At 35.6% G+C, this 19,463-nt stretch overlaps 1 protein-coding gene across 4 annotated transcripts in view; it reads left to right on the top strand.

Moving 5' to 3' along the window:
- The window catches only part of LOC122916524 (WD repeat containing planar cell polarity effector), a 455,082-nt gene that overhangs the window by 132,881 nt on the left and 302,738 nt on the right, over positions 1–19,463 (top strand). For all 4 annotated transcript variants that reach the window (XM_044264070.1, XM_044264072.1, XM_044264073.1 and 1 more), the window contains exons 3-6: positions 1,871–1,918; positions 2,763–2,813; positions 4,759–4,829; positions 5,105–5,164. In XM_044264070.1, the coding sequence (XP_044120005.1) occupies positions 1,871–1,918; positions 2,763–2,813; positions 4,759–4,829; positions 5,105–5,164 (230 nt within the window). The remainder of the gene's footprint in view (positions 1–1,870; positions 1,919–2,762; positions 2,814–4,758; positions 4,830–5,104; positions 5,165–19,463) is intronic.

The raw sequence follows: 19,463 nt of genomic DNA, 5'->3' as shown, positions 1-19,463 counted from the left end.
GGGCACTTGGGTGGCTCAGTGGGTTAAGCCTCTGCCTTCAGCTCAGGTCATGATCTCATGGTCCTGGGATTGAGCCCCGCATCTGGCTCTCTGCTCAGCAGGGAGACTGCTCCCCCTCACCCCTGCCTGCCTCTCTGCCTACTTGTGATCTCTCTCTCTGTCAAATAAATAAATAAAATCTTAAAAAAGAAGAAGAAGAAGAAGAAGTATGAGGGGTGCCTGAATGGCTCAGTCAGTAGAGCTTGTGACTCTTAATCTTGGAGTGGTAGGTTTGAACCCCACACTGGATGTAAAGATTACTTAAATAAATTTAAAAACTTTAAAAAAAAAAAAGAACTCAGGTCCTTTTATGGTCTTCATAGTTCTGTTCTAGAGTTGTAAATATTTGGCATCTAATGATGAAGAATTACACTAGAGAATATTACTTGTGTTTATAATAATTATGGTTCTTAGATTTTTTTAAAAAACCTGTTTATTGAAGTAAACATATGTATTCCAAAGTATAAAGATCGTAAGGGCATGTTTTAAACTATCAGAGAAGAACACACCATAAAATCATCATGTAATAAAGTATTATTAGTATCTTAGGAGTCCTACTTATGGCCTTATTTTCAATCTATCTAATAGAAATAAACTGTATTCTTAAAAGTTATATGTCCTGGGGTGCCTGGCTGGCTCAATTGGTAGAACATGTGATTCTTGATCTCAGGATTGTAAATTTGAGTCCCAAATTGGATGTAGAAATTACTTAAAAATAAAATCTAAAAAAAAAAAGTTATATGTCCCAATTAGTGTCATGATGAATAGAATGGAGCTTTAATAAGTACACAGGATTGACTATTTTGAAAAACTCTATTTAAAAAGTTAATTATATGGGGTGCCTGGCTGTCTCAGTTGGTAGAGTATGTGACATTTGATTTTGGGGTTGTGAGTTTGAGCCCCATGGTGGATATAGAGATTACTTAAATAAATTAAAAAAAAAAATCGTAGCTGTAATACATTTTTGGGGGGAAGTTTCATGTTTCAGTTTGAGAAAATTTGGAACAGTTAGTCACTAGGGGGCAGCCTGTACTGCTTCCACTTCTTTAGAAACAGTTGGATCCTTTTGTTAGTAACTAGAATTATTTTGCATGGAGGGAAGCAACTATTACTTAAAAGAAAAAAAATATTTCACTATTCACAGATAAGAATAAAATGGGCAAAATTATTTGGTTTTCCTGTAATTCAGTTGAAGGACAGAGTCCTTGGTTAAATCACTGTCAACATCTAGGAAGCCTTGCTTTGCTTTTGTATCCCTGAGAGAGCACCTGAATTAGAACGGGTTTGGAAGATTTTTGTGTCTAAGCAAACTTCAGATAACTTAACCGTACTTTCCTCGACTTTTCTCTTTCTCTCCTGGATATTTCCCCCAAGCACCATACTAGATTCAAACTAACCTGGAGTAAAGAAAGCAATAGCTCAGAATCCAACAGTTAGGGCAGTTTTTTTCCATCCTCTAATTTCATTTGGCATTGCATAGAAGCAGTTCTTTTTGATAGCACCCTGTGAAAAATAGAAGAAGTGTGAAAGAGAAAAGTTGGTCCTCCTTGATTTCAGTTAATTTTACTACTCTTTTCCTCATGCCCTTCTGGTTTTTTGTAAATCTTTTTAAATTAGATTGCATACAGTCCAGTTCCTGCATATCCCTAAAATCTGGACATGAACTCATGTCCAGATACTTTTGAACTTATTTATTTCTAGTAACATAAAAAAATTGTTTCTCTCTTTTCCTACCCACCCCGTAACCCCAGTCCTGCTATATAATACGGTTTGGCTTCTTATTCTCCAGAACTTTTTACCATAATCTAATTTTATTTCTTCTTTTCCATAGACAGAGACATAGGGATCTATCAGTATTATGATAAGAAAGACCCACCAGGTAAAGCATCTGTTCTACTCAACTAATTTTTATAAATGAAATATTCTGAACTATATAGTACTGACCATTAAAAACTTTTTTGAGCTTAGGTAAATTCTGAAATTAAAAAAAAAATTCATTTCCATTCTTTATAAAAATACTGAGGTTGATATCTGTTCTATATAAAATAGAGTAAAATTGAGAAAATGCCATGGAAGGACATGAAAATTGTCATTTTATTTCCGATCCAACCGATAACTGGACAGTCTATTCACGTTTATCTATCAGTGTCCCAGTAGAGGGCATTGTTAATGCGTGGGTCCCACTGTTGCTGGCCTTCTCGGATCCTCACCTGATATCTGAAATAGGCATTTCTGAGTGAATGATCAATTTTCTTTATCTGATTAATCCTGTTAATCCCAGAAGTTTCATGACGGGCCAAAAGGTCTTTCTAGCTAGTTACTTCCTGGTTTGGACTCCAATGAAGTGGGGCTTGTGTGGGCATCCTGTGTGCTTAGCTTGGTGGTTAATAGGCTAACTTCATGGTTCTGATGACAGACTTAAGCAGCTTCTGTTCTGGACTTGGGTGCAGTTCTCTTCCCTATGTGATGAGACTGTGAGCTCAGGATATTGGCCCACCTGTTGTGCTATATAAGCCTTTTTACTACAAATTTAGGCAATACCTATATGAAATGGACCCACATTATGGCATATTTTTTCCAATTGCCTTTAAAAAATTTAGCATAATTTATTAGTCTCAACAGTGTGCCTAATGTACATTATATATGTGCATTTAAAAATACAAAGTATTTTAATTAAAATAATTTCCACTTTTTTTCTTCTTTCCTTGTTTCTCCTGCCACAGTATCAGTGACAGAGCATGGTAACTTAGCAGAAAAGCAGAAACTGGCAGAATGTAAGCTTACTTTATACTTTTTTATAATTATTATAAAACTAGAACTTTTAATATTCCTGAAGATTCAGTCTTAAAATATATTTTAAGCTTTCTGCACAAATAGAAAATGTTACTCCTTCCAAATTTCTTAAAATTATAAATTCCCATTGTTTAGGTATATAAACATATGAGTGACAATTATATTTGGTAAGCATTTCTAATTTAGACCATTGAAATCTCTATCCAGTATTGATAGATGCCTGTGTAAACATAAACTTTCTTAATGAACCATATTTATTTACATCATTTAATATATTTAAAATAAGTGTATCAGCACGCCTGGGTGGCTCAGTGGGTTAAAGCCTCTGCCTTTGGCTCAGGTCATGATCCCAGGGTCTTGGGATCAAGCCCCACATCAGGCTCTCTGCTCCATGGGGAGCCTGCTTCTTCCTCTCTCTCTCTGCCTGCTTGTGATCTCTGTCTGTCAAATAAATGAATAAAACCTTAAAAAAAATAAAATAAGTGTATCATATTTAAATTCTGATAACATTTTGTTATATGTACCATGCCTGAGTTGTTAGTATGTTTTACCCATTTTAAGAAAATAAAATTTGTAAAAAAACAAATTTGCAATGATTAGTATTAGCATTTTATTCTTTCTAGTCTTTTCTGTTCTCAGATACATAAACATATATAATATGGCTATGATGAAAGATGGCTTTAATGACTTGAAATTAAATATAATTTAAGTTTTGTTTGGAATACAGGTGGAGCTGTAAGTCCGACTTGTTCTCTTGTTTTAAATGGGCAAGCTGACAGTTTTTTTCAATGCTGTATTAGTGACTGCAATATAAATTTAAAACTTTGCACATATGCTCTATACATCATACATTATGTTTATAGAATGAAATTAATTTGCTGAAATAAGATTATAGTAATTCTACTGTAAAATTTAAATTTAAATATCTGTATATACTGTGTATTAAATGAGTATGCACAGAACATACACATGTATATACAACTCATTTTTAGAATTATTATTTGGGAGAATTCAAAGGTGAATTTATTTTTGTGATGAAATAGATATGATAATGAATTTAACATTTTTTTCTTTTTTTTCTTTTCTTTTCTTTTTTTTAAAGATGTTATTTACTTATTTGACAGAGAGAGAGCACAAGTAGGCAGAGCGGCAGGGAGAGGGAGAAGCAGGCTCTCCGCGGAGTAGGGAGCCCAATATAGGACTCGATCCCTGGACCCTGGGATCATGACCTGAGCCAAAGGCAGCTGCTTAACTGACTGAGCCACCCAGGCACCCATAATTTGTTCTTTTAAATAAAACTTTTTAGTTTGTTTTAGGCTAACATTGAGGTTCTGCTAACTAATTTTCTCTTTTAATTAAATGCATTTAAAACAAAACAAAGGCTTATCATTATTGAATTGTGGTGTACATTTTAAAGAGGTTCATTTTAAATAAAAAAGTTTTAATAGGTGATGCTTACTTTTGAATTTATATTCTGTGCCTGATATTTTGTGTTTTATTCTTTCCTCAGCATATCCATTCACTCTTAGGAATTTTCAGGTCTGAGAGGGTTATTTGCAGAATTTGGAATTTCTTTTGGATTGAACTTCCAAAAGAAATGATTTGTATGAGAAAGTTCATTCTCTGGTAAAGAGTTGGTCATTTACAATTAGGTGCCAGATTCACAGGACTAGGAAACTTTCCCAGGGATTCTCTGAGCTCTGTTGGTTGTCATCATAAAATTATGATCACTGAGATTGTTTTGTGGTAAAAATCCTGTTCCTATGACAAAGCCTTTCAAAAGGCTGTTATTTGATGATGGAAATGAAGCTCACTTCCTCTCAATTAAGGAGGTGTTTTATTTTAATCCTCCTAAGGCACACTTCTAAGCAGAGTTTCCTTTTTAAATCATGTTTAACTAACTGTAGTACATGTTTCATTTGCCAGCACGAGATTATCTGTGGACACTCAAAAATAGACGCCCAGAGAAACTTCGAGACTCACTCAAGGAGTTGGAGGTATCTTTCCAAAAGTTTCAAAAATGGCAACAAACAAATTTGTTTTAAAACATCTTTCAACAGTTTTAATTTTCATAAAGGATCAACTCTCCTGGTGATGATAGCTTTGCTTTTGTCTAGTAAGGAGTTCCAAAACAGTTGCATCTTTGTGTGGCAAGATGATCTTTCTTTCTTTCTTTTTTTTTTTTTTAGTGTGCTTGCCAATCAGAAGCACTCTAACTGATAACAACAATGTGTATAGCCAACTGCACTCTCTCTTTTTCTGTTTCCTTCAGGAATTGATGCAAAATAGTCACTGTGTGCTGAGCAAATGGAAGAACAAATATGTCTGTCAGGTAAAATGGTTTGACATGTTTTTGCAGTGTTTAACCAGTGGAGCTGAAAGCTATGCAGTATTTGGTATTCTTGTGTTTTTTGATAGGTAACGGACAAAAACTTTTTAGGAGTGGATATTTCATAGTTTGAATTCTAGTCATGCTAGAACTAACATTATATAGATTGACATAGGCCACCAGGCTGCCTCATTAATTAGTATAGTTGTACTGACACTATGAACACTAATAAAAATGGTATTTTTTTGGTTTATATTTGCCTAAATGTTGTATTAGATGTTCCCTGGCATAGATTTGATAATATTTTTGACTGAAGATAAAGCCACAGGACAGAGGTGTTTTGGCTTATTACTCTAGTAAACATTGATGAGCACCATGCTTATGGAAATCAACAAGTTGTCTAGAGTTAGACTTAATGTAACAAGATATTTGCTCTTATTTTTTTGAATCCTCTAAGTTGTGCTATTTAATATGATAGCCACCAGTCACCTGTGGCTATTTAAAAATAAATTTAAACTAATTAAAATTAAATAAAGTTAAAAATTCAGTTCCTCAGTTGTACTATCCACATTTTAAGTGCTCGATAGCCAAATGTTGTCATATGGACAGTTAGATAAAGAACGTTTCCGTCACAGAAAGTTCTGTTAACAGTTAGGGCCTAGACAACATGAGCTACATGTTGAATGGATCTAGATTCAGGATATAATAATTAGTAACCATTGATCAGAAAATAATGGACATTGGCTTAACTTTGTTTATAGGCTTAATAAATTCTAGTTGCCTAGAAAAATCTTACTTGCTTGTGATTAGAAGAATTATTAGTCATTATTCTGCTCATACATGTAATTGAAGTTATATCAGTATAACTAATAATTATAACTGTTTTATGGAATTGAATTCCTGTATGAATTTAAAATCTTATTTGTTTATAATATGATTTATTTTAGGTCTAACTATTCTTGTTTGAAGTTTAGGCCTTTGGCTCTATCCATAAATCTGTAGTGTTGAATTTGTAGTTATTATGAACATATCTTAATTGAGTATTTGAATATAGACTATCATTTTAATGAACTCCAGTTTTTCTTCATTTTTTTTGTTTAAACTAGCTTACTTTTACTCTTGAAGGTAACTGGTTAACTCCTCAAGTAGCATAAATGATTTTTTTCCAGAGACTGTTTACAAGGCTGAATTAATATTATTAGCAGCATAATACATTCTAAATTTGACTTAGGAGTCTATTGAAAAGGATGAGATTATTCAAAAATTCATAATTTGTTTTCATTAAAGTTTTAATCAAACTTTAAAACTTGAATGCACAATATGCTCCAGAAAGTTTTAAATTTAGTATAACTCATTTTATTTCTCAATGCCATTAATCACCTTAAAAGCAGGCTCAAAATAATTTGACTGGAGGGCAAGACTACTACCCATAGTAAGAGGTCTGTCTTGTGGCCTCCACCCTTACTGCACAGGGTAAGTTGGAACACGTTAGGCATCTTAAAATATGCAGTGAAGCATCCCAATATTCCATCCTTTTTTTTTTTAAATTTAATTTTTTGGAAAGATTTTCTTTATTTGACATAGGGGAAGCACACAAGCAGCAGAAGAGGCAGAGGGAGAGGGAGAAGCAGGGTCCCCGCTGAGCATGGAGCCTGACACAGGGCTCGATCCCTTTACCCCAAGATCGTGACCTGAGCTGAGGGCAGATGCTTGACTGACTGAGCCAGCCAGGCACCCCTAAGCAAAACTTTTTAAATAGGTGCTATTGCATTTTAATTTTTAAGCAAGTTTCTGTGTGTTTGTATGTAGAGAGAATAAGGAGGAAGATGTCCTTCACTGTTAAATTACTTCAATGTAGAAAAGGAATTTTCATGATAGGAGATATATATATATATATATATTTACTTCTCTAATTTATACTAGACTGACAGTAGTGGTTTCTTAGTAGTAGTAGTGACAATGAGTCACTTTTATTATTTCCAATGAAATTTATCTTTCTTTATGTTCTTTCATATTTTGTGCTTAATTTTTGAAGTTGATAACTTATTTTTAAAATAGACCTTTTAGTATTAACACATTCTTAATGTGATGATACATTTTATATACATAATTTTAAAAAAATTTTTTGGGGGGGATGCTTTTTTTTTTAAATAAACATATAATGTATTATTAGCCCCAGGGGTACAGGTCTGTGAATTTCCAGGTTTACACACTTCATAGCACATGCCATAGCACATACCCTCCCCAATGTCCATAACCCCACCACCCTCTCCCGACCCCCCTCCGACCAGCAACCCTCAGTTTGTTTTGTGAGATTAAGAGTCACTTATGGTTTGTCTCCCTCCTGGTCCCATCTTGTTTCATTTATTCTTTTACTACCCCCCAACTCCCCTACATTGCATCTCCACTTCCTCATATCAGGGAGATCATATGATAGTTGTCTTTCTCTGATTGACTTATTTCGCTAAGCATAATACCCTCTAGTTCCATCCACGTTGTCGCAAAAGGCAAGATTTCATTTCTTTTGAGGGTTGCATAGTATTCCATTATATATACATACATACATATATATATATCTATATAGATATATAGATATATACAACATCTTCTTTATCCATTCATCTGTTGATGGACATCTAGGCTCTTCCCATAGTTTGGCTATTGTGGACATTGCTGCTATAAACATTCGTGTGCACGTGCCCCTTCGGATCACTATGTTTGTATCTTTAGGGTAAATACCCAGTAGTGCGATTGCTGGGTCATAGGGTTGCTCTATTTTCAGTTTTTTGAGGAACCTCCATGCTGTTTTGCAGAGTGGTTGCACCAGCTTGCATTCCCACCGACAGTGTAGGAGGGTTCTCCTTTCTCTGCATTCTCACCAGCATCTGTCATTTCCTGACTTGTTAATTTTAGCCATTCTGACTGGTGTAAGGTGGTATCTCATTGTGGTTTTGATTTGTATTTCCCTGATGCCGAGTGATGTGGGGCACTTTTTCATGTGTCTGTTGGCCGTCTGGATGTCTTCTTTACAGAAATGTCTGTTCATGTCCTCTGCCCATTTCTTGATTGGATTCTTTGTTCTTTGGGTGTTGAGTTTGATAAGTTCTTTATAGATTTTGGATACTAGCCTTTTATCTGATATGTCCTTTGCAAATATCTTCTCCCATTCTGTCAGTTGTCTTTTGGTTTTGTTGACTGTTTCCTTTGCTGTACAAAAGCTTTTGATCTAGATGAAATCCCAATAGTTCATTTTTGTCCTCACTTCCCTTGCCTTTGGTGATGTTCTTAGGAAGAAATTGCTGCAGCTGAGGTCAAAGAAGTTGCTGCCTGTATTCTCCTCAAGGATTTTGATGGATTCCTTACTCACATTGAGGTTCTTTATCCATTTTGAGTCTATTTTCATGTGTGGTGTAAGGAAATGGTCCAGTTTCGTTTTTCTGCATGTGGCTGTCCAATTTTCCCAACACCATTTATTGAAGAGGCTGTCTTTTTTCCACTGGACATTCTTTCCTGCTTTGTCGAAGAGTAGTTGACCATAGAGTTGAGGGTCTATTTCTCGGCCTTCTATTCTGTTCCATTGATCTATGTGTCTGTTTTTGTGCCAGTACCATACTGTCTTGATGATGACAGCTGTGTAATAGAGCTTGAAGTCCGGAATTGTGATGTCACCAGCTTTGGCTTTCTTTTTCAATATTCCTTTGGCTCTTCGAGGTCTTTTCTGGTTCCGTATAAATTTTAGGATTATTTGTTCTATTTCTTTGAAAAAAATGGATGGGATTTTAATAGGGATTGCATTAAATGTGTAGATTGCTTTAGGTAGCATAGACATTTTCACAATATTTGTTCTTCCAATCCATGAGCATGGAACATTTTTCCATTTCTTTGTGTCTTCCTCAGTTTCTTTCATGAGTACTTTATAGTTTTCCGAGAATAGATTCTTTGCCTCTTTGGTTAGGTTTCTTCCTAGGTTATCTTATGGTTTTGGGTGCAATGGTGAATGGGATTGACTCCTGGATTTCTCTTTCTTCTGTCTTGTTGTTGGTGTAAAGAAATGCAACTGATTTCTGTGCATTGATTTTATATCCTGACACTTGACTGAATTCCTGTATGAATTCTAGCAGTTTTGGAGTGGAGTCTTTTGGGTTTTCCACGTATAGTATCATATTATCTGCAAAGAGTGATAATTTGACTTCTTCTTTGCGGATTTGGATGCCTTTAATTTCTTTTTGTTGTCTGATTGCTGAGGCTAGTACTTCTAGTACTATGTTGAATAGCAGTGGTGATAATGGACATTCATGCTGTGTTCCTGACCTTAGCGGTAAAGCTTTCAGTTTTTCTTCATTGAGAATGATATTTGTGGTGGGTTTTCATAGATGGCTTTAATAATATTGAGGTATGTGCCCTCTATCCCTACACTTTGAAGAGTTTGACCAGGAAGGGATGCTGTACTTTGTCAAATGCTTTTTTAGCATCTATTGAGAGTTGGTTATATGTTTTGATAAGATAGCTTGACCTTCATCATGTCCATCCTGATTAGTCCCCACAACTTTAGGGCCTTTGAGAGACCTCCTAATATTATTTATCCACTTCCTTAGTTTCTAAACAAGACTGCAAACTAAGTCTTCTTTTTTTTTTTTTTTTTTCCCAATTTATTTATTTTCAGAAAAACAGTATTCATTATTTTTTCACCACACCCAGTGCTCCATGCAAGCTGTGCCCTCTATAATACCCACCACCTGGTACCCCAACCTCCCGCCCCCCCCGCCACTTCAAACCCCTCAGACTGTTTTTCAGAGTCCATAGTCTCTCATGGTTCACCTCCCCTTCCAATTTACCCAAATTCCCTACTCCTCTCTAACGCCCCTTGTCCTCCATGCTATTGGTTATGCTCCACAAATGAGTGAAACCATATGATAATTGACTCTCTCTGCTTGACTGATTTCACTCAGCATAATCTCTTCCAGTCCCGTCCATGTTGCTACAAAAGTTGGATATTCGTCCTTTCTGATGGAGGCATAATACTCCATAGTGTATATGGACCACATCTTCCTTATCCATTCATCCGTTGAAGGGCATCTTGGTTCTTTCCATAGTTTGGCGACTGTGGCCATTGCTGCTATAAACATTGGGGTACAGATGGCCCTTCTTTTCACGACATCTGTATCTTTGGGGTAAATACCAAGGAGTGCAATTGCAGGGTCATAGGGAAGCTCTATTTTTAATTTCTTGAGGAATCTCCACACTGTTCTCCAAAGAGGCTGCACCAACTTGCATTCCCACCAACAGTGTAAGAGGGTTCCCCTTTCTCCACATCCTCTCCAACACATGTTGTTTCCTGTTTTGTTAATTTTGGCCATTCTAACTGGTGTAAGGTGATATCTCAATGTGGTTTTCATTTGAATCTCCCTGAGGGCTAATGATGATGAGCATTTTTTCATGTGTCTGATAGCCATTTGTATTTCTTGATTGGAGAAGTGTCTGTTCATATCTTCTGCCCATTTTTTGATGTGTTTGTCTGTTTCGTGTGGGTTGAGTTTGAGGAGTTCATTATAGATCCTGGATATCAACCTTTTGTCTGTACTGTCATTTGCAAATATCTTCTCCCATTCCGTGGGTTGCCTCTTTGTTTTTTTGACTGTTTCCTTTGCTGTGCAGAAGCTTTTGATTTTGATGAAGTCCCAGAAGTTTATTTTCGCTTTTGTTTCCTTTGCCTTTGGAGACGTATCTTGAAAGAAGTTGCTGTGGCTTATATCAAAGAGATTACTGCCTATGTTCTCCTCTAAGATTCTGATAGATTCCTGTCTCACGTTGAGGTCTTTTATCCATTTTGAGTTGATCTTTGTGTACGGTGTAAGAGAATGGTGGAGTTTCATTCTTCTACATATAGCTGTCCAGTTTTCCCAGCACCATTTATTGAAGAGACTGTCTTTTTTCCACTGTATATTTTTTCCTGTTTTGTCGAAGATTAATTGACCATAGAGTTGAGGGTCCATATCAGGGCTCTCTACTCTGTTCCACTGGTCTATGTGTCTGGTGCTATAGTAAATGGAATTGATTCTCTAATTTCCCTTTCTGTATTTTCCTTGTTAGTGTATAAGAAAGCCACTGATTTCTGCACATTGACTTTGTATCCTGCCACGCTGCTGAATTGCTGTATGAGTTCTAGTAGTTTGGGGGTGGAGTCTTTTGGGTTTTCCATATAAAGAATCATGTCATCTGCGAAGAGAGAGAGTTTGAAGCAGAAGGAAAACTTCCAGACTCTTACTATGAAGCCAGCATTACCCTGATCCCCAAACCAGGCAAGGACCATACCCAAAAGGAGAATTTTAGACCAATATCACTGATGAATATGGATGCTAAGATTCTCAACAAGATCCTAGCCAACAGGATCCAACAACAGATTAAAAAGATTATCTACCATGATCAGGTGGGATTCATCCCTGGGCTACAAGGATGGCTCAACATTCGTAAATCAATCAATGTGATACAACAAATTAATATGAGAAGAGAGAAGAACCACATGGTCCTCTCAATTGATGCAGAAAAAGCATTTGACAAAATCCAACATCCGTTCCTGATTAAAACGCTTCAAAGTATAGGGATAGAGGGAACATTCCTGAACCTCATCAAATCTATCTATGAAAGTCCCACAGCAAATATCATCCTCAATGGGAAAAAGCTTGCAGCCTTCCCATTGAGATCAGGAACAAGACAAGGATGCCCACTTTCACCACTCTTGTTCAACATAGTATTAGAAGTCCTAGCAACAGCAATCAGACAACAGAGAGAAATAAAAGGTATCCAAATTGGTAATCAAACTAAATTTTTAAAAGGATCCCCTTAACCTTTTGTTAGTTATTCAAGGGTCCTCCTTTGTGAGGTGTGGTGACTCCAAACATAACACAGGCTTAAATTTTTATCAGTAGTTTTCCCCATATATTTAGCATGATAACTGACCACAACATAGTCTTAAAAAAGGAGTGAAATTAAAGTTCCTCTGTACCTTGGTGCTAACATAGTTGAACTCTGTCTTTGATTATAGCCACTCCTTAACTAATGTAAATCTTTTACCCTCCCAAAATGGCAAATTTAAGACTTTACAGAATTTATCTTGGTTATCTTATTTTTAAGGTATCCTTATTTCTTCAGAAGGTCCAGTTGTTTAGCAATTAGCAGAGCAACTACAAAAACCTAAAGGATTTCAGAGGATACATTTTGAGGTTGGATTTTTCCCTCTGTTGAATATTGGGATTTTATAGCTTGTCATCATAGCCAACGCTTAGTTCATTTTGTTGGTCCAGTGACCTATAGATTGTACCATTTAAGAGTGATTCCCTTCACTTGCAAATTCGAAAGTTTATAAATCAGGACTTACGTGTACATATGTCCTATATGAAAATTGTTTTTTAAAGTTGGTTTTTCAGACCATCCCTACCCCTAGTTTGAAATGCATTGAAAGTAGAAGATGTAATTTAGAGTTTTAGTCTCATTAGCTATCAAAATATTTCTCTCTTCTTTTTGTTCTCCTAAAATCATTTTATTATAAGAAAGTATTTAATAATTTCCACTTTGAATTTCTTAAACCATTTTGCAAACTTTATTTTATAAATATTTTACAAAGGGAATAATAGTTTCACCGTTGGAGACCATTAAAATGTATACCATTGTGGTGGAATTTCTAAATTCTATAAATTATTGTGCTTTAAGTCACATTCATATTTTTACAGGTTATTTTGCAATTATTTAAAAGCAATGTTATCATTAAGATAGATATAACCTCAATTATGGTGATTTTAGATTAAATTATTTGAATCGTATATGTAGATAGTCAGCTACAAAAGTATATGGTATAGTTAACTATACCCTGATTTCTTTCTATAACAGTTACACATTTCTAGGTAAAATTTTAAAATGCCAGTGGAGTGCCTGGGTGGCTCATTTAAGCAGCTGATTCTTGGTTTTATCTTGGGTCATGATCTCAGGGTTCTGGGTTGGAGCCCTGCATTGAACTCTGTGCTCAGGGGGGAGTTTACTTGGGAATTCTCTCTCTTACCCTTCCTCTGCCCCTCCCACTGCTCATGCTTTCCCTCTTTAAAGTAAATAAATAAATGTTTTAAAAAATGCCAAGAAAAGATAGTTTTCTTTTTTGATTCTTATAATGAATTACTTGACATGCTATGTAAAAATATAAATTATTTTCTAAGCCTATCACTGATAAATTGTGAATTTTTGGAACTCATTTTATCATAATTTCCTCAGTTATAGAATTAATAGCATCATTACCTGATCTTTCCTTTCATCAAATTGTATTGAAAATCAGTTTGGTTTTCTCATAAAATAATAATTGACAAACCATGACTTTAAGTTACAACTATTAGAAACAGCATATTACTTATATAAAACCTATCACACTGTATTTATTGAGTGCCACTATTATGGGATGCACTAAGGAAGTGTAAGATGTGGGCTGAGTTGCCAGTGTAACCTGGTCAAGGAATATAGACACATGAAATCACTAAGACACTGTGAGTGCTAACTAAGACACTATGAGTGCAAGTTGTAGGATTCCAGGTAGAAAGATAATAAAGTTTAGTGAAAAGATAGTTTAGAGAGTAAAGAGTTTAGAGAGAAGGCATAGAGATTAGCCTGTGATTAAGATGTAGGCTAAAACAGGAAAGCTAGAGGCAGTTTATGTAAAGAACAAATGAGATAGGATAATTATTTTCTGGAAACATCAACCCAGAGGGTTTCTGGACTTGAAGATGCTAAGCACAATACATAGTAAAAGTGAGGTGACCAGACTAAGAATAATGGGATTAAATTTGTGAGATCTTCCCCAGCTCCTCCCCCTCTCTAGGAGTGAGATATATGTCTCTGTGTAACCTGTTTAAAGGATCCTTCTCTGAAAAAAATAAATTATTCCCATACCCCAGCTGTCAACCCAGAGAAATGGCTATAGAAACCAATATTTGGTAGTTTCCTTTGAAAAGGTAGATGTGCCGTCCAATATCCTTATAGTGGAGTTATAAGTTCATAAGCCTACCAATGCACAACAAGCTCACAATCAATTTTTAAAGAGGCTTACTTTTAAATATAACCAGAGAGCTAGAAATTATGATACTTTTGAAGAAATTCTGCATCAGTAAATCCAATATCTTTGTGAGTTTAAAACAAGAAGATAAAGAACCAGGGACAGTGCAATAAACAGAACCAAATTCAAGGAATTAAAATTAATCCCCACAGAGATGTAAGAGGAGCTGTTGCATCTTTGAAATAAGAATAGGAAGCTATTTTCAAAAAATGATCCTTGGGGGAAAAGAGCAGAGGCTCTCGGGAATTAAAAATATGGGAGCATTTTAAATAGAAAAATTAATAGATGAATTGAAAGAGAAAGTTGAGATAACCCTGTACTGCAGAACAGAATGACAAAAGGACATATTAGTGAACAATAGGCAATAGAGGATAAGGAAATTAGAGTATCAGGTCAGAAGGTTTAATATCTAAATAATAATAGGAAAGAGAAGGGAAGAAACAAAAAAAAAATAAAAGAAGAAAAATTCCCATAACTGGAAGATGCTTGTTTCCAGTGTGAAAAAACGCATGACTGAAAAAGATCAATACAAAGGTGTATTCTGTGAATTTTAGGAAACCAAAGCTAGAAGATCTGAAATGCTTTCAGAGTAGAAAAGAAAATAAGATACGTACAGAGGAATGGGAATCAGATTTCCCAACAGTGACACAGAGAGAAGACAGTAAAATGATGCTTTCATAATTCTGAAAGGAGGTGATCTGTATGTAGAATTCTAAATCGTCATTCAAATAGGGACACTTTCAGATTTGTTAGCTCTCAGAAAAATTTACCTGCCAGGCACTTTACTCAGGAATTTTTTGGAAGATGTGCCAACCTAAAAGCAACAGAATAAACCAAGAAACAAGATTTCTTAAGATCCAAGAAATGGAGGATCTTACATAAGAAAGAAGTGAAGAAAAATCTTAGAATGTAAGTGTGCCTTAGGCCTGGAGAGCAACTAGTCCAAACTGGGGCAGGGGACAGAAGATTCTACTAGGAATGTTGGAGGGAGGAAAGAAAGGAACTGATAAATCTAATTTCTGATCTGATACAGAAATTTTAAAAATAATAAGTAAGAGATAAAGGATATAAGAGAATTATATCTTGATTCATGATAATAGGAAATCAGTAAGTAAGGACTAAATAAAGAAATAACATGTGGAAGACATTGCTAGTTACTTGCCCAATATCCATTTTTCTTTACGATCAGACCCTGATATTCCGAGTGGCAGTGTGACCAATTTAAAGCACTCAGTTACCCTGTCCCTTTATGAAGCTAGAAATGCCCATATGAAGTAGCTCTGGCCGAAGTAAGCACACGTCACTGGTAGGACTTACAAGAAAGCTTATTAAAGGGGCCAGACTTGCCTGGGATGTGCCTTTTCAGTTTCAGCTCTTTGCTTTCTTCTAGTCTGGATCTGAGATATGCCTGAGGTTCAGGGTCCCACCTTTGACCATTTTTTCACTCAAGGTGTGTGTGTGTGTATATATATATATTGTGTATATATATATGTATATATATATATATATATATATATATATTTTTTTTTTTTTTTTTTTTTTTTTTTGGTCTACTATATCCCAGATAGTATTCTCAATGCTGAGGATAACAGCATTATCCTCTTAACAAAAAGACAAAAATGGCCAATATTCCTGTTCCCCTGTGGTTTATATTCCATTAGGGAGATATGAAAATATTGATAAGTAAAACTTAGAGTATGTAAGAAAGTAAAAAACTATTAGAGAAAAAGGAAGAAAGATAGGGAGTTCTGCATGGGGGATGGTGGGGCATGATGGGCCTGATGTTTGGTGGCCAGGAAAGGCCTTACTGAAATACCATGTTTTTAAGACATGAAGGAGCAAGCAATGGAAGATATCTGGAGAAAAGGGTTCCAGGTAGAGGGAACAGCAGATACAAAGGCCCTGAGATGGGACTTATGCCTGACATGTTTGATGAACAGGAAAGAGTCTATGTGACTAGAGTGGAATGAGCAAGGACAAGAGTAGCAGAAACTGAAATAAGAAAGGAAATTAGATATGAGTTATATAGAACCTCTAGGCCTTTGATAGGACTTGGCTTTAACTCTAAGTGAGATAGAAAACCCTTGAAAGGTTTTGAGCATAAGAGAAACTTGATCTAATTCACTTTGCGGTTAGATTGCTCTGGGTATTATGATAGGAACAAATTGAAGAGAACAAAGATGAAACAGGTTAGAAGTCTGTTGCCATGGTCCAGGTGAATAATGGTGACCTTGACTGGATGGTAGTGATTGAGTAGTGAGAAGTAGCCTGATGCTGGGTATATTTTGAGTTTTGAGCCATCAGAATTCACTGAATGTGGTAGATAGAAAAAATCTCTGAGAAGCTTGAAGAATAGAATTGTCATTTATTGAGATGGGGGGAGATTGAAAAGTGACATTTTGGGGGGAAACATCAGTTACTCAGTTTTGGGCATCAGTGTTTGAAAGACCATTAGATATTTAAGTGGAGAAGTCGAGTAATTGAGAAAAAAGTCTGAGCTGGAGAGAGAAATTTGGGAGGTTGCCTAACAGATGGTATTAAAGACAAGAGATTGATGAAGATCACCGAGGGAGGGAGTTTAGATTCAGAACTAGAGGAAGCTGAAGGGCTGAGTCCTGAGGTCCTCCAGCTTTTGGGGATTGGAGATAGAAAAAGGGGGAGGTGGAGCAAGGAGACTAAGAAGGAGTAGACAGAACGTATTGGAGGGAGTATGTATCCTGAAAACTAGATTTCAAGTAGAGAGTAAATAAAGTGTTACTGTTACATAAGAAACCAGTAACAAGATGCCTGAGATGGACCATTGGATTGAATAGCAGGGAGATCACCAGTGACCTAGATAAAGGCAGTTTCAGGGTATGGACATGAGCCTGATTGGAATATATTTAAAAGAAAATGGAAGGAGAGAAATTAGGAATTAAAATATAAGAAGGGGTTATGTTACAAAGGAAAATGGAGAAATAGGGCAGGAGCTTGAAGGAGAAGTGGAGTCAAAAGAGGTTCTTACTTCTTTTTTGGATAGGAGAAATAACATCTTAACATCTGTTTCTGTTGGTATGCTAATGGGAATGATCCAATAGAGAGGGGAAAAGCTGATGCAGGGAAAGAGAATTAATTGCTGGAGTAATGTTCACAAGAAGCCACTTAATAAAGGGGGAGGGGACAAAAAGTAGGTGCCTGGTACCTGATGCTATCATGGACCTATCTTATCAGCCATGGACTGCCTATCTGCAGATTTCTGGTTCTTTTAGGAAAAACAAACCCATTTTGTTAAGTGATGGGGTGTTTGTTTGTTTGTTTTTTAGGTTTCTTTTACATGCACCCGAATGCCATTCTAAGTAAAAAAACATGCTTAGAAATGTGGGCATAGAATCAGAAGGAGCTACTGTAAGAGTTAAAAATGGTCTCATTTGCAAGTGACATGAGAGGCTATAGTGGGATTGGGCAGTAAACAGTTGTTTTAATTCCAGGTATTCTTCGACATTTTAACAATTTATACATGTATTTCTTTAACTGAAATCTTTTTTAACCATGCCAGAGTTCTTCTAAGAAGCAGATGTAAAGCTGTAGTAGGGGGCGCCTGGCTGATTTATTCAGTAGAGCATGAGACTCTTGATCTCTACATCATGAGTTTGAGCCTCCTGTCGGGCACAGAGATAACTTAAAAAATAAATAAATAAGAATTAAACAGAAGATGTACCAGGAATGCAGGAGATTTATGGGGGAGATGTGAAAGATAAAGGGAGAAGGGAACAAAAATACATGGGAAGGGCCTTTTGACTGGGATGCTGGTCTGAACTCTGTGAAAGGAGAAGGGTATAAACTCTGTGAAAGAAAATTGAGTATAATGGGCCTCAGGCTATAGCATGGTGCTGAGAAAGTTTCAGGGAGGCTAAACAAGGAGTCCCTGAGCCAAAGTTGCTCATTAGAAGAGTAATGAGCTTTTCACCTAGCATCTGCCATGCTCCGACATTGGCTAGTAGCCACCAAGGGGAAATCTAGCTTTGTCCATCTATGACACAGGTTCCTAGCCTCTGGTCCTCCTGAAGAAGCTCTGAGTGCTGTACGTCCATGACCATCATACCCACAAAGATTTACATTAAAAATAAGGACATGTGTCTCTATGTTTGCACATATACAATAGTGTACCTGAATAATCTTAATGTTCCGCTAGCCAGTTTAGTATCATGCCTTAATAATTACTCTTTATTAGGCAAAAAATTAATTATTTTCCAGGAAAAACAGAAAGAAAATTTACATTACATCTTGATTATCTCAATCCGAAGTTTGATGACCTATGACAATTCATTGATAGGGTCAATATTTACTCTTAAAAATACAGTAAGATATGAACCCAGTTTTGGAATGTGGTTATGACACAAAGAAAATTTTGATCTCTATAGTAATGTATCTTGGTATCATCAATTAACATTTCCTTCCTGTTCTTTTCATAAATGGCTCTTTCTTTTCTTTTATTAATTGTTTTCATTTTAAAGCATTTCTTTAAAGAAACTTGTAATTTCCCTGGCTCCACCCTTGGCATTCATGTCTAATAATGTTTTGGAAGCTTAAAGGTATTTTGCCCCAAAGGAAGCTAGTTCAGGACTATGAATTTCTCTCATTTACTCAGTTATAGTTAATAGTAAATATATGGAAAGCTAAATTAATTCAAAATCTGAATAATCTGTCTTTTGTTGATTTTTGTATTTAACAAAATAGAAACAAATATAGAAATGCCATTTATCTACTTTTTACTATCGTAACTAGCAAATGAGAAGACATTTAATGCATTATATTTGGATATTTGCGCTGAGATTTTACACAAACACCTGAAATATGTTTCAAATTTAGAACTTTATATTGGATGCATAGGTTGGAATGTACCAATTAGAAAAGTACATTTATAAAACAGGCATCTGAGGTTAGGTTTGAGAACCTAACAACTGTACATTCATGGTATTGGAGAATATCATTATATATATATGCCAGTGTCAATGATAGAGAAAACATATCAGGTGTTTTTGCCAATTGTAACTTATACCTTTTCTTTTAAAAAAAGTTAAAATGGAATTATTAGGTTAGCAGATATATTGCTTAAGTGACTATAAAATGAAAAGCATTTATAGCTATGCTTCTTATGAAATAGTGTTATATATAAAGTATTTATTCACAGTGGCTTTTCACAGTGAAGTACTTGTCATTTGGTTGTCTCCT

This window comes from Neovison vison, chromosome 8 (genome assembly GCF_020171115.1).
Source record: "Neovison vison isolate M4711 chromosome 8, ASM_NN_V1, whole genome shotgun sequence".
Classification (NCBI taxonomy): Eukaryota; Metazoa; Chordata; class Mammalia; order Carnivora; family Mustelidae; genus Neogale; species Neogale vison.
This window is presented reverse-complemented; position numbering and strand designations above follow the sequence as displayed.